This window comes from Carcharodon carcharias, chromosome 7 (assembly GCF_017639515.1).
Source record: "Carcharodon carcharias isolate sCarCar2 chromosome 7, sCarCar2.pri, whole genome shotgun sequence".
Lineage (NCBI taxonomy): Eukaryota > Metazoa > Chordata > Chondrichthyes > Lamniformes > Lamnidae > Carcharodon > Carcharodon carcharias.
Genome location: NC_054473.1, coordinates 110,301,846 through 110,314,002, shown reverse-complemented (window position 1 = coordinate 110,314,002; position 12,157 = coordinate 110,301,846). Strand labels below are relative to the sequence as shown.

At 42.4% G+C, this 12,157-nt stretch overlaps 1 protein-coding gene across 2 annotated transcripts in view; it reads right to left on the bottom strand.

Moving 5' to 3' along the window:
* Window positions 1-12,157, bottom strand: part of sf3b3 (splicing factor 3b, subunit 3) — a 52,762-nt gene that overhangs the window by 26,989 nt on the left and 13,616 nt on the right. For both annotated transcript variants that reach the window (XM_041191289.1, XM_041191290.1), the window contains exons 6-12: window positions 11,861-12,002; window positions 10,073-10,185; window positions 8,745-8,882; window positions 4,049-4,152; window positions 2,819-2,984; window positions 2,419-2,514; window positions 1,672-1,744 (exon numbers count right to left, since the gene is read on the bottom strand). In XM_041191289.1, the coding sequence (XP_041047223.1) occupies window positions 1,672-1,744; window positions 2,419-2,514; window positions 2,819-2,984; window positions 4,049-4,152; window positions 8,745-8,882; window positions 10,073-10,185; window positions 11,861-12,002 (832 nt within the window). The remainder of the gene's footprint in view (window positions 1-1,671; window positions 1,745-2,418; window positions 2,515-2,818; window positions 2,985-4,048; window positions 4,153-8,744; window positions 8,883-10,072; window positions 10,186-11,860; window positions 12,003-12,157) is intronic.

The window sequence follows — 12,157 nt, the reverse complement described above, 5'->3', positions numbered from 1 at the left end:
AGTACTGCTCTTCAGACTCAAAAGAGGACAACCAGGGTACAAACTGCAACAACAAAAAGATCACCTGGGCTAGGCAAAATCAATATCAATAAAGCAACCATGATTCTAAAATTATGGGAAACCCAATGACCAAACTGGTGCATGTAAACACACTGCTGTGAAGCAATGGAGACTGTAATGCCACTACTTTCTCAAGAGCAATCAGCGATGAGCTACAAATTATGGCTTATAATGGGCATCTTCAAGTCCAATTTGAAAAAGGAATATATTCTCATTAACAAGTCATCACTTCAGCCTTTCTATTACTTTAGCATCTACCAGCATTAAAATTCCAAACTTAATGCCTCCCAATTAAATCTCAGAATATTTTTGCCATACGCATAAATTTCCTATCTGTTTTCTAGATATTCCTGGGTTGTGATTATCATGCATTCCAATTTGTAAATGTAATCGAGGCCACTCTGAACTACTGGGTTTTATCATTTACTGGATGTGCCCAGCCCGAGATCATTATTGCAGTTTTCACATCTGTACATCTTTCACAAATTACAAGAAATACAATGGCAGAAATTATAGCATGCCTTCCCATATTAACTCCAATTTATGCTCCATTACCTAACCTCAGCCTAGGTAACTGAAGAGAATAACCAAGAGAAATACACTGGGCTAGAATGGGAAAGTCATCCGATGGTTCACTCATGTTCGTCATCTAGTGGCAGTAGCTGGAAAGTGCAAGTGCACAGATTTCGGATGAAGATAGGACCAAGTTCAACTGCAATACCTCCCAGTCGCACAGACTGTTGATATCTATCTAGGCTGGCGCATGAATAATGGCCACGTAGGCAAGATAGTTGAGGATTGACAGGGTCTGTGGAACTGAACCATATGCTAGTATGAGCCAACACCACTTGGAAAGGGAAGAGAAAAACAGGATTAAAAACACTAAAATTAGAATCAATGTGAGACTTTGAAAGTAAACATGAGTGCATGTAAATGAACTAGACTGTATTCATGATCTCCTTCGAAAGTGTGAAGCTTTCATGTGAAAAATAATCGCAACTTTAAATAAACTGTGTTTCACTGTCAGATGAATGTGACTCAGTTTAATCCCATCCATTACTTTCAACAATACTTTTGACATCTATGAATTTGATCTATTCTGTAGTTTATAAGTGTTTAACTCTTCAGCCATTACTGAATTTTGGAACCAGGACAATGCTGGCAAAATATGTATTTACAGGAATGTAAGGAAAGTAAAAGAATGGCAAATACAGGAAACCGGAAAGATTTTATACATCAGTGAACATTTTGGGACAGGATCCTTCACAGAACAAAACCCCCCTTTTCCAGCTGTATCTCTATGTTTGTTTTATATACGTTTTATTTCAGGGTTGTTGCACAGGGTTGTTTTATGAAAAAAGGACTGCAGAAAAATTGTTTAAAATTAAATCTGTAACACCAAAGGATTGTAACCCCCCAATGTGTTAAACAGAGTGCATGTTCAACTATGCAATGAGAGATATTTGAGAGATAAGAATTATTGCTTTCTTCAAAGAATATTATTTTTGGAGAATCAGTTGCCAGCACCACAAATTTGCTGGACACGGTTAGGTGAACATTACTGTACTGTGGCCAAACAAGTTTCTGCTCCACACATTATTCAGGTCATACCTTCCACGTGTCTTCTTACAGTCCATACGGCATTAGGGTTACCGGGCAGCTCTGAGACAGCCATTTCTGATACCTGTCAAAGAATGAGGGGAGAAACTGAGCACGTGCCCTCTACATTATTTTATAAAAATAATTGCCTATTTTAAAAGACGGTTCAAACACCTTGCATCAGTACAAGGAGGTCCTATCCAACACTGATGGGGAATGAAGAATGTGGCTAGGGAACAGAGGAGATACAGAAGATAATGGTTTCAGTCTTCCTAATATTTAATTGGAAGAAACTTCAGCTTTCCTAACATAAGCAGTGCGATAAATCATAGGTAATGGAGAGCTCATGGACTGCTGAATCAGAGAATTAAAAACTTTCCCCAAATATTTTTCGGAGAAGAGACATGATTCACATCATTTAATCAGCAGTACAAACTGTGCTCAACCAAGCTTGATCCTTTCCTGACCAGGCACAGTGGGGGTCACTGAACTGCCATCAGGAATTAAAACCTTGACCAATTTCTCTCCACTGTCCCCTCCCTCAAGCCCCGAAATACTAAAGCTAGCTTCCCAACTGAGATAAGCTAACTAAACAGCACAGATGAAACCTGGGACCTTCTAGTCAGTGTGGCTCAATTACAGGCTGCTTCTACCAAATTAGGTCTCAGGGAATCTCACAGTGGCTAATTAAAAATACAGTCACTGGCGCCTTGGCGACTCAGCCTGGTACAACCCAAAATAATTCCAAGGATATCATACCTCAAGACCATGCCTCAGGACTCTCAATGATGACCGCGGCCCTCTCCCACAGGCAACATATAGTTGAGGCGTGTCTTCATTGGCCAGATCAGCAATCTGCAGTTAAAAATAAAAGCAATAGCTAAACATCGGTGGCAAACATAACTGCCGTGACAACCCACGGATGGCTGAATCAGAGAAATAAAACTTTCCTCAAATACTTTTCAGAGAAGAGACATGATTCACATCATTTAATCAGCATCTTACACAGTGGTCATTAATTGTGTCAAAATAAAGCACACAACCAAAACCTGCAAGTCTACACAATCCAGGCGATCTGATAGCTGGTGAAACAAATAAGAGTCCAGCTCCATTTAAGAGCGCCTGCAAAATAAAGGATTTTGGATGAATTATTTTATACCTGGCATGTCAAAATTGGTGAAAGGCTGTCCAGCTCATCCACTAGGACCAAGTTCTTGAGAGGTCGTGGCTGAAAGAAAAAGGTATCTCCTTCTTCCAAGGGCATGGCTGAGGAGAACTCTGGCTCATCGTCATCATCTCCTAGATGTGCAATCTGATAAAGGTAACTGGAACATGAAAGAGGCAGCACTTACTGATCTGCATAACAAAAGCTTTCTGAAGACTATTCATTTTTTTTTAAATCACACCAACAATTCTTGTTTGAACTGAATTTGAAATTTCAGAATCCCTTCATGGAAATTGTGCAGAAACCTATGGATGCTAGGTCAGTTGAAATTTTAAAGACTAACAGGTAAATTATTGTTGGGTAAGGATAACAAAAGATACGGAGTAAAGAGAGGCAAAAGGAATTAAGTATGGGTGAGTCATATGATATGACTGAATGGTGAAACAGGAACAAAGGGCTGAATAACCTACTTCTAATCTTGTGATACACAAAGGAAGACATACTCATGAACTATAATAATACTGGTGCTCCACCAAAGTAGTTGGCAGAAACATTCCATGAGGAAAAAAAATCATGCAGCAAGTTAGTGACCGCCAATGCACAGCCTGAAAGGAGGTGGAAGCAGATTCAATAACAACTTTCAAAAGGAAATTATACAACTACTTGATGGGGAAAATTCTGCAAAACTATGGTGAAAGAGTAGGGGTGAGAGACTAACTGGTTAGCTCTTTCAAAGGCAACACAGGCATAATGGATCGAATAAGGCCTGCCCCCCCCTTCTATGCTGTATCATTCAATGCCACAAATATACTGATTGGCCACAATGCTAGTTCCTTTACCACTGGCACCAAAACTGATTCCCATGGGCCATGTGCTGCCTAAGGCCCAGAAATCTCAGAAACAAAGCTCAGGCAACCTGTTCTACTTTAGACGGTATGCTAATTGATGGGAAGCTGGGTTAAACTTTTGTGAGTAAGCCCCAAGGCTCCATAATATGCATCTATGAGACCCACATGATATATAGCACTTTTGGATGCTCTTCAAGGGATTCAAACACTTAGCCACTTTCATTAACAGAGCTAAACTGTGATATGCCTTTAAGCAACAAATTATTCATCACCTTGGTCATGAATAGAGAGGGAGAGATATAAAAAATATAAATAAAACAGCTATTTAATTGTTGTAATATCCACTGTGAATAACAGTAAAACACTCCACACTCACTGATTGCCAAACTCTGATGCAACAAAGAGGAACCCAGTCTTCAGGACACACATGGCAGTTGACACAGGAACAGTGTCAAAATACTTCAGCCTGATTTCAGTCACCTATCAATAAACAAAGAGCATGGCTTTAGAAAATAGGACATAAATTCGATCAGAGAAAAGGGAGGTAAGGAGGGGTGTGGGCAGAGAGACAATGATACATATGACAGAGACCAGAAACAAAAGGAACCAGCGTCAGTTTTTTTAATGCACCCTGTCTAGCATAGCGCAAGGCATTAATATTCTCTCTAGACATCAGCAGTGTTTCAAGTCTTTACACAATTGGGCTTTATAGAATAATTTGTCACGGAAACAAGCTTCTGGCAAGAAAACAGAAACAAAGCTTTAAAATCAACAATATTAAAAGTGTGCATCATTCCTTTAGGGAAAGATGAAACGCATTGTCAAAGGTTTACTCATTCTTGTATTTTACAAAGAATGAGAAATCATTAATTCTTGTTTCCAAAAGAAATTCCCATTTGCTGCAACAGGTGCTTGTATGATCCAGTGTCTTCTAACTAAGAGTTGAGTGACAAATTTACTTTCATCTTTGATTAACTGACATCACAGTGAACCATTCCAGACCTGGATACTGTTCTTAGCACACTATAATAGGTCAGTACACACCCAAGCCCTCAATTAAATATATATACTACATTAACTTGCGTCTCTGATTGATGCAACGTGTCAAGTGTGTTAGTGTAGTGGGTGGTGCGTAATGGCCAGCCTGCTTGGAACCTCTTGTTTTCAGTTGTCACCACAGGCTGGCAACATATAGCCTCTTCATTAGCAAAGCCTATGTAGTGCCTCCCTGTGGCGACATATGCAAACTGTGTACCTCATGGACAGACTGAACTACAGGGGAGCCAGAGGAAGCCTAGCCCCGAGGCCCATGGCAACAAAGTCACCAGCATGTGGCTACACTCTGGGTGCCCACAAACCAGACCCCCAGCAAATAGCACCACTGCCTCGTGGAGGTCTCTGGAGAGGAGGCAGCTAAGGGAGTAAACCATGACAGAAAATCTGCAGTGGAGTCCTGTAGACAGTGACATTTCATCTGTTAGGCAGCTTCCCAGCAACTCCTGCAGCAGAGCTGGTACCAAACAGTACTGGTCTCATCCTTTCCTTTGGACAATGCCGAAAGTGGGGTCCTAATGCTTGGGCAACTCAGGGTCTCCACACACTATTTGCCCAGGTCTGCACCCTGGAGAGGACACTCCAGATTCGTGGTTTACGTTGGCAAAACACAGGAAGAAACGGTTATTGATTTAAGCTCTTGCTTGACTGGCATGGAGCACGAGACCCAGGGGTTACTTCCGATGGTGGGAGAGCTCATCACCTGTCATTGGGTCACTACCGCCCACTTCAAGCTGGGCAACCCCCAATCCGTTAGGTGCTGTTCCATCACGGTCTGCTTGCTTTAAGGGGTGCTTGGAGCTTACTGAGTCACCCCTCGACAGGCGGGTTGCTAATCAATGCGCCAGGCAAGATGAATTCATCAAAGAAGGCACCAGTCTTTCGCGTTTAGCAAGCTGGAAGGTAAGGACCATGTGTTCTGGCCCACAAACTTCTGCAGGTTGATGACACACACAAGACAACTGCGATCGACAAGGAATTTACAAGGCTCAATATGAACATTGCTGGCAGGGGAATACTCATAAGGCAACATGTGAGCATGGAGTGGGTTTTGGAATAAAAATCACTCTACTCACAATGATTGAAACTGCCCCCCCCCCCCCGCCACAGAAGGCTGAGAGGGGCTTCTTAATCTTCGCTTGTCAACAAGTGCAGGCCTGCTTAACCTCATGCGCATTTATGCTCAACACTCACCTCCACCCCAGATGTCAAGGATCAATTTTATGAGGCCATCAGCAGAATTTCCAGCACTGAGGAACTCTACCTTCTAGGGGACTTCAACACAAGGGTGGGTACCGGCTCCATAGCTTGGCCAAAGTACATCGGGCACCAGGGAATCAGCAAAATGAAGGAAAATGGGCAGAGGTTGCTGAAACTATGCTTTCACCATGGACTGTATGGTGAACAGCTACTTCCAAACCAAGGTGTGCCACAAGGTGTCCTGGAGACATCTGAAAGCATACCACTGGCAACAGCTAGATCTTATCATCACCAAGCGTACCACCCTCAGCAATGTTGTTATTACTCGTAGCTATCACAGTGCTGACTGTGACACTGACCACTCCCTGGCATGTAGCAAGGTCAGGCCTTCAGCCAAGGAAACTCCAAGAAGAAAGGTCGCCCTCAGGTCAACACTGGCTGTACCACTGACCTAGAAAGGACCCAGGAGTTCCGTCAACATCCGCAATCAGACTCTTTTGGAAAACGTCACCTGAGGCCAGAGGACAGTGTTAAAGTGGGATCATCTGCACAACAATATCCATATCTCTGCACTCACTGCATACAGGCAAAGAGATCCAGAAGAATGTTTACTGGTTTGAAGTTTATTGGACTGAAATAGAGCCAGTTACTGCAACCAAGAGGAGGGCCCTCATGAACTACAAACAACTCCCTAACAAACAAAATCCAGACGCTCTCAGAGCTGCCGGAATCAAGTCTCAGCAGACTGCCCGGAACTACACCAATCAATACTGGTTGAAATTCTGCAATGGCATACAATCTGCTGCTGAATCCAGGGATGCTAGATGCATGTATGAAGGGATCATGAAAGAGACAGGCCCAGCAACAACCAAATCAGCCCCCTTGAAGGCAAAGACAGCTTGGTTATCACTGACATAGCATAAGAGAAGGTAGATGCAGTACTATCTCAAACTCTATACAGCAGATAACATTGTCACTAAAGAAGATCTCAGCACCATTCCAGACTTTGCAATCCAGCTCCTCCATGACAAGACAGTAGAGCTCAGCAAGGCCACTGGCCATCTTGCCAGTGGTAAAACTCCAGGAAACAATGACATTCCAGCTGAAATCATCAAAACTCGAAAACCAACACTGCTGCAGCATCTCCATGCACTTTTGTCTCTCTCCTGGAAGGAAAGGTTTCAGCGTGATGCAAAAATAATCAACTTGTACAAAAACAAAGGGGATCACAGTGACTGGAACAATTACCGAGGCATCCCCTTGTTAAGTATTGTGGGGAAGGTCTAGGCTTGCGTTGCTCTGACCAGATTGCAGACCCTAGCACCACACTTCTGCCCAGTCTCAGTGCAAGCAGATTAATAATTGACATGATTTTTTTACTTCAGCAGTTACAGGAAACTGCGCAGACCACTCTACATTGCTTTAATTTACCTCACCAAAGCTTCTGACCTTGTCAGCAGACACGGGCTCTTGAAACCGCTGCGGAAAATGGCTATCCGCCTGGACATCATTTCTTCTTTCCGCAAGAACATGCACAGTTACAATATCATAATCAGTTACAATGGAGCAATATCAGAGGTTGTTGAGATCAGCAGCAGGATAAAGCAGGGCTGCATCCTGGCAACAACTCTCTTTGGCATAATTTGCTCCATGCTGCTATTGCACACTTTTGGCAACTCAAATCAGGCAGTCAACCTGCATGCCAGAGTTGACAGCAAGAGGTTCAACTTGGCAAGGCTGTGCACCAAGACCAAAGGGTGTCATATCCTAGTTCGTGAGTTGCTGTTTGCCAATGATGCCGTGCTGGCATCGCATACTGAAGCTCATTTGCAACAGCTGGTAGATCAGTTTTCCCAGGCCTGCAAGGAGTTTGGACTCACAATCAGTGTCAAGAAGATCAAAGTTATGGGCCAGGACATTGAGACTTGACCTTCCATCAACATTGACAACTGCACTCTGGAGGTCGTTGACAGGTTCAAACAACCTTGTATCAGCAATCACCAGCAACACGTCCCTTGATGTCAAAATTGGCACCAGGATGGACCAACAGGAAACTAACCGATAATACAAAGCTCTGTGTGTACCAGGCTTGCTCTATGCACCCTTCTTTATGGTATGAGACATGCACAGCTTAAGCAAGCCAAAAAAAAGCAGAACAGCTTCTACCTCTGCTGTCTCAGACAAATACTGGGGTGTTTCCTGGCAAGACAGAGTCCTAATACAGAAGTACTCCACTGTGCAGGGACCCCAGCACGTTCACCCTCGAATCAGTGGTGACCCTGCTGGCTGGGTAATGGGAGCCGAATGGATGATGGCTGCATCCCCAAAGGCATGTTCTACAGCGAACTTGCTATCAGCACGAGACCAACAGGTCACCTACATCTGCAATACAAGGGTGCCTATAAGTGGGGTCAGGATCGATGCATGGAAGTCCTTGATGCTGACTGGAGTGCCTGGAGACAAGCAGTCAGGAAGAGTGTGGAAAAAGCACAGGGCAAAAGAAATGAACAGATGGTGGAAAAGACAGCCTGCCAGAAGGAAAAAACATCAACTGACCTCAAGCCATTCATTTGTGCCAGCTGCGGAAGGGGCTGCCACTACAGCTACAACAGATGATGTTCAATCCCGAAGTGACATATACTCTAACAATTTACAAGCGCTGAGATGGGAGGATGCCAATAATAAATATTAATGTGCAACTTGAAACCATAGATATCTAAAACATAAAAAGGTTTGCAGAGTTGTATTTTGTCTACATAAATTTTACTTATGATCCTTGAATCACCTAATTGGAATTTCTAATCTGAGGGTCTGCTTACCATGTCCTCGTCTGTTTCCAGTGTAATTTTGAAGATATCTCCTTGTTCAGTCTGTGCCAGAAAGAAGAACATGGATTTTGTTTTATGTGTGGCAGAGCAGACAAAGATCATTCCTCGCTCGGGATCATCCAGGTCATTCTGGAAGAGAAAACAGCCATCGTTAAAGTGCCATATATACCATGTTTATACTGAAATCAATCCGCTGAATTTCATTACAGGTTAACGTTCATAAAATATAACAGTTTAGTCTCATTTGCCTGTTTCCCCCCACCACCCCCCCCACCCCCCCCCACCCCCCCGCCACCGGTTGCCTATCCTATCTCTCAAATCACTGACTCATGCTCGACAGCAGTTTCACAGGTTAGAACAATCCTCTAGTACCTTACCAAAGTGACCATTTTTCAGCTGTGAGCAGTGTTAGGTTAGTCCAAGGGGGCAAACAGAGCCAAAACCAAACCATGTCCACATGCACGCACTTCTATCATCGTGATCAGATGCAGCATCGATAATTTACCCCTCCTTAGCTCAGGGAATTGGAAGTTAAATGAAACACAACCTCAGCACAGGCTGGTGATTGAACCTGGCAACTTCATGGACTATATGAAAGGATACTTAGCCAGCAGGACATTACAGGAGGTGCTAAAAATATTGAAAAACTAACATACATATACATATGACATTTAGCCACTCCCTCCCTCAACATAGGAACATGATTGACCAAACACAACATAATCAATTCAAGTATTCCCAAAAAGTTCCAATCATCCTGAAATAGTGCTCAAAGTTGATTAAAGTTGTCAGTTTAGCTCACCCAAGTCAGGAGATTCTAGATTCAAACCCTACCGAAGGAGCACATAATGTAGCCTGACATTTCAATACAGTACAGCAATGTTACACCTGCTGACCTTTGGACAAGACAGGAAACATTTATCCATTGAAGCAGGTGTGAAAGAACATGAAGAGCAGCAAGTTCTTCTGCTGCCCTGGCAACAGTCCTCCTTGGTCCAATGTCACAAATAAACAAATCATCTGTTCATTAACACCTCACCTACAGTTTGTGGAACTTTGCTATGCACAAATGAACTGCTGCACTTCATGAGGACACAAGTTTTGACACTTTAAAAGTAACTCACTGACTGTGAAATGCTTCAGGGCATCATGAGGGTATGAGAAGTGTGATAATTAAATGCAAATTATTTCTATAGGATCCTCAGCTAGTTTTTAGTATTCAAATTAGATACAAGCAAAAGAAATGTCTTTGTACTTTAACCATGAATGCTATTTTCCTGCCAATCTGCATTGATGCATGAAGTTAACAAATTTCTTACCCTCCTCCTGGGAATGGGGCATCGGATGTCTGGCTGGTCCCCAAAATTTTTATAAGTGATATAGTTTTCAGAACAGATTAGTACACCACTCGGTCCATCAGAGCCTCCTGGAACTGGAGTAGAGAAATATTTCAATTTAATGTTCCAAAGCGAGAACATTTTTGAAGGTTCAAAGTAGGCAGAGAGTAAGGAAACTTTTTTTAAGTTGCATCACTAACTGAAATAAAGTAAGAAATTTAAGAGGAATAGCTAAGAAATTAATACAGAAACTCTTAAAAACACACAGCAGTCCTGTTAGTTTCCAAAAGAATTAGTTAATGCTGTGAGTAGAGGCTGTGTGCCAGAATTTGGACATTTCCTGCTGAAACATTGACTTTTTTAAATCCCCTTATGCCAGCGGGCCAATGCTTTTCCAATATTTTCTATTCTTAACTCACAAATCTCAATGTAACTTTGAGCTGAGCTATTTTGCCTGTGCACTTCAAAATAACCAGTGAGCGCTGAATATGTGAAGACCTGGCTGCGAAGCGCAGCTAAGTCCAGAAGCAAGAAACAGCTGAACTCACGATCGCTTTTGGGGATAGTCTGGGAGTAGCAACCCATTCATTCAATTTCTGAATTTCAATTCCTAAATATTTATACATTCCATGATGTTGCTCAGTGAGGGACAGAGTCTGTCTTTCTGTTAGACCCAATAGAAATGGCCCATCGCATTCAGTAGAGCTAGATTAGGTTTCTCCCCCTCTCATTGTCAAAATGCTCAAACAGACTTCCCTCCCTCCCTACATCCACCCTCCCAAGCCTCACCTTCAACTAAGTCTTGCTAAACATAACAACCTTCACTCAAACCATTAATAATTATGAATCGGCCCAAAGATAAGACCCTGCCCGATATGAATATCAGGCTCGCCGCTGCTCAAATGAACAAGTTCTTCTACAAAATCATTAGAATTATAGAAACCAGGGAGTTACAAAGCTCAGTATGGTAGACAGAAATTATTAAGCCCATTTTCCAATGTTTTATCCTTTAAGTTGTTGGGAGTCCTTTTAGGAAAGTGCCAAGCACAGCAAGGCACAAAACAGGGGATACAGGAGACAGTGTTGAAGTCACTCTGATCCATTTTCTCAGCGAGTTAATAGTCCGCCTGCTCTCAGTCAGGCAACATGTAATATGACTTGAGGTGCATACAATTGTTCTCCCCACACACTCCCACCACTGTAGTTTCCTTATCCATTTAGATATCAGCCTCCCAATTTAGGTAGTGGATGCTAGAGCTGTTAATGAAATTCTTTCCAGGACAGTGTCAATATCAAGTCCACTCCACTTTGGTATAGTGTAGATTTAGACACAGGGCACAAAGCTTCCCAAACTCTGAAAAATATTTGTCAACCATGACTTCATATTGACACTTCTTACCACATCACTGTAACATTTTTCATTTCTTGCAAAAGTGGCCTTTGTAAAATTAACAATTTAATGCCAAATTAGAAGTTTTTTTTATTGCCCAGGATAAACAGAAAGAGTTAAAATTGCCAAGATGGCAACCAGAGAAGTCTTTTATCCCACCAGCTGGGTAAATTTAAACACCGAGATGAAAGATCAGTGACTGACCAACTGTCCCAGCCAGTCGCCCTACATTAACTCTAATTTCATCATGCCAATGCAAACTAAAATGTACAAACACAAACGACAACATACACCTATTAAACAGTAGTTTGCTTTGACCAACCAAATGCGAGTTAGTTGCACATTCCAGTTGAAATCCACCAGCAGCACTCGCAGTATACCTGTAATTAGGAAGTTGCCATGTTCCTCCAGAGGTTCACTGTACTTTCTTACAACATGATTCAGGCCCAAGTCCAACTCGTAAAATGTCAATGTCTGTTGAGTGTTAGCAGCTGCTTCACCAGTAGGATCGCTGTCTGCCTCCTACAAATACAGAGGGAAACTTTCAAGCAAGAAATGCATGCTCTTAACAATTTAACTCACCCATACTTTTAATTCTCAGAATTTTATCATTCAAGATACAAAGAATGATTTCTTATTATGCAGCCATTAACCTGCTGAATTTTAATCTGGAATCC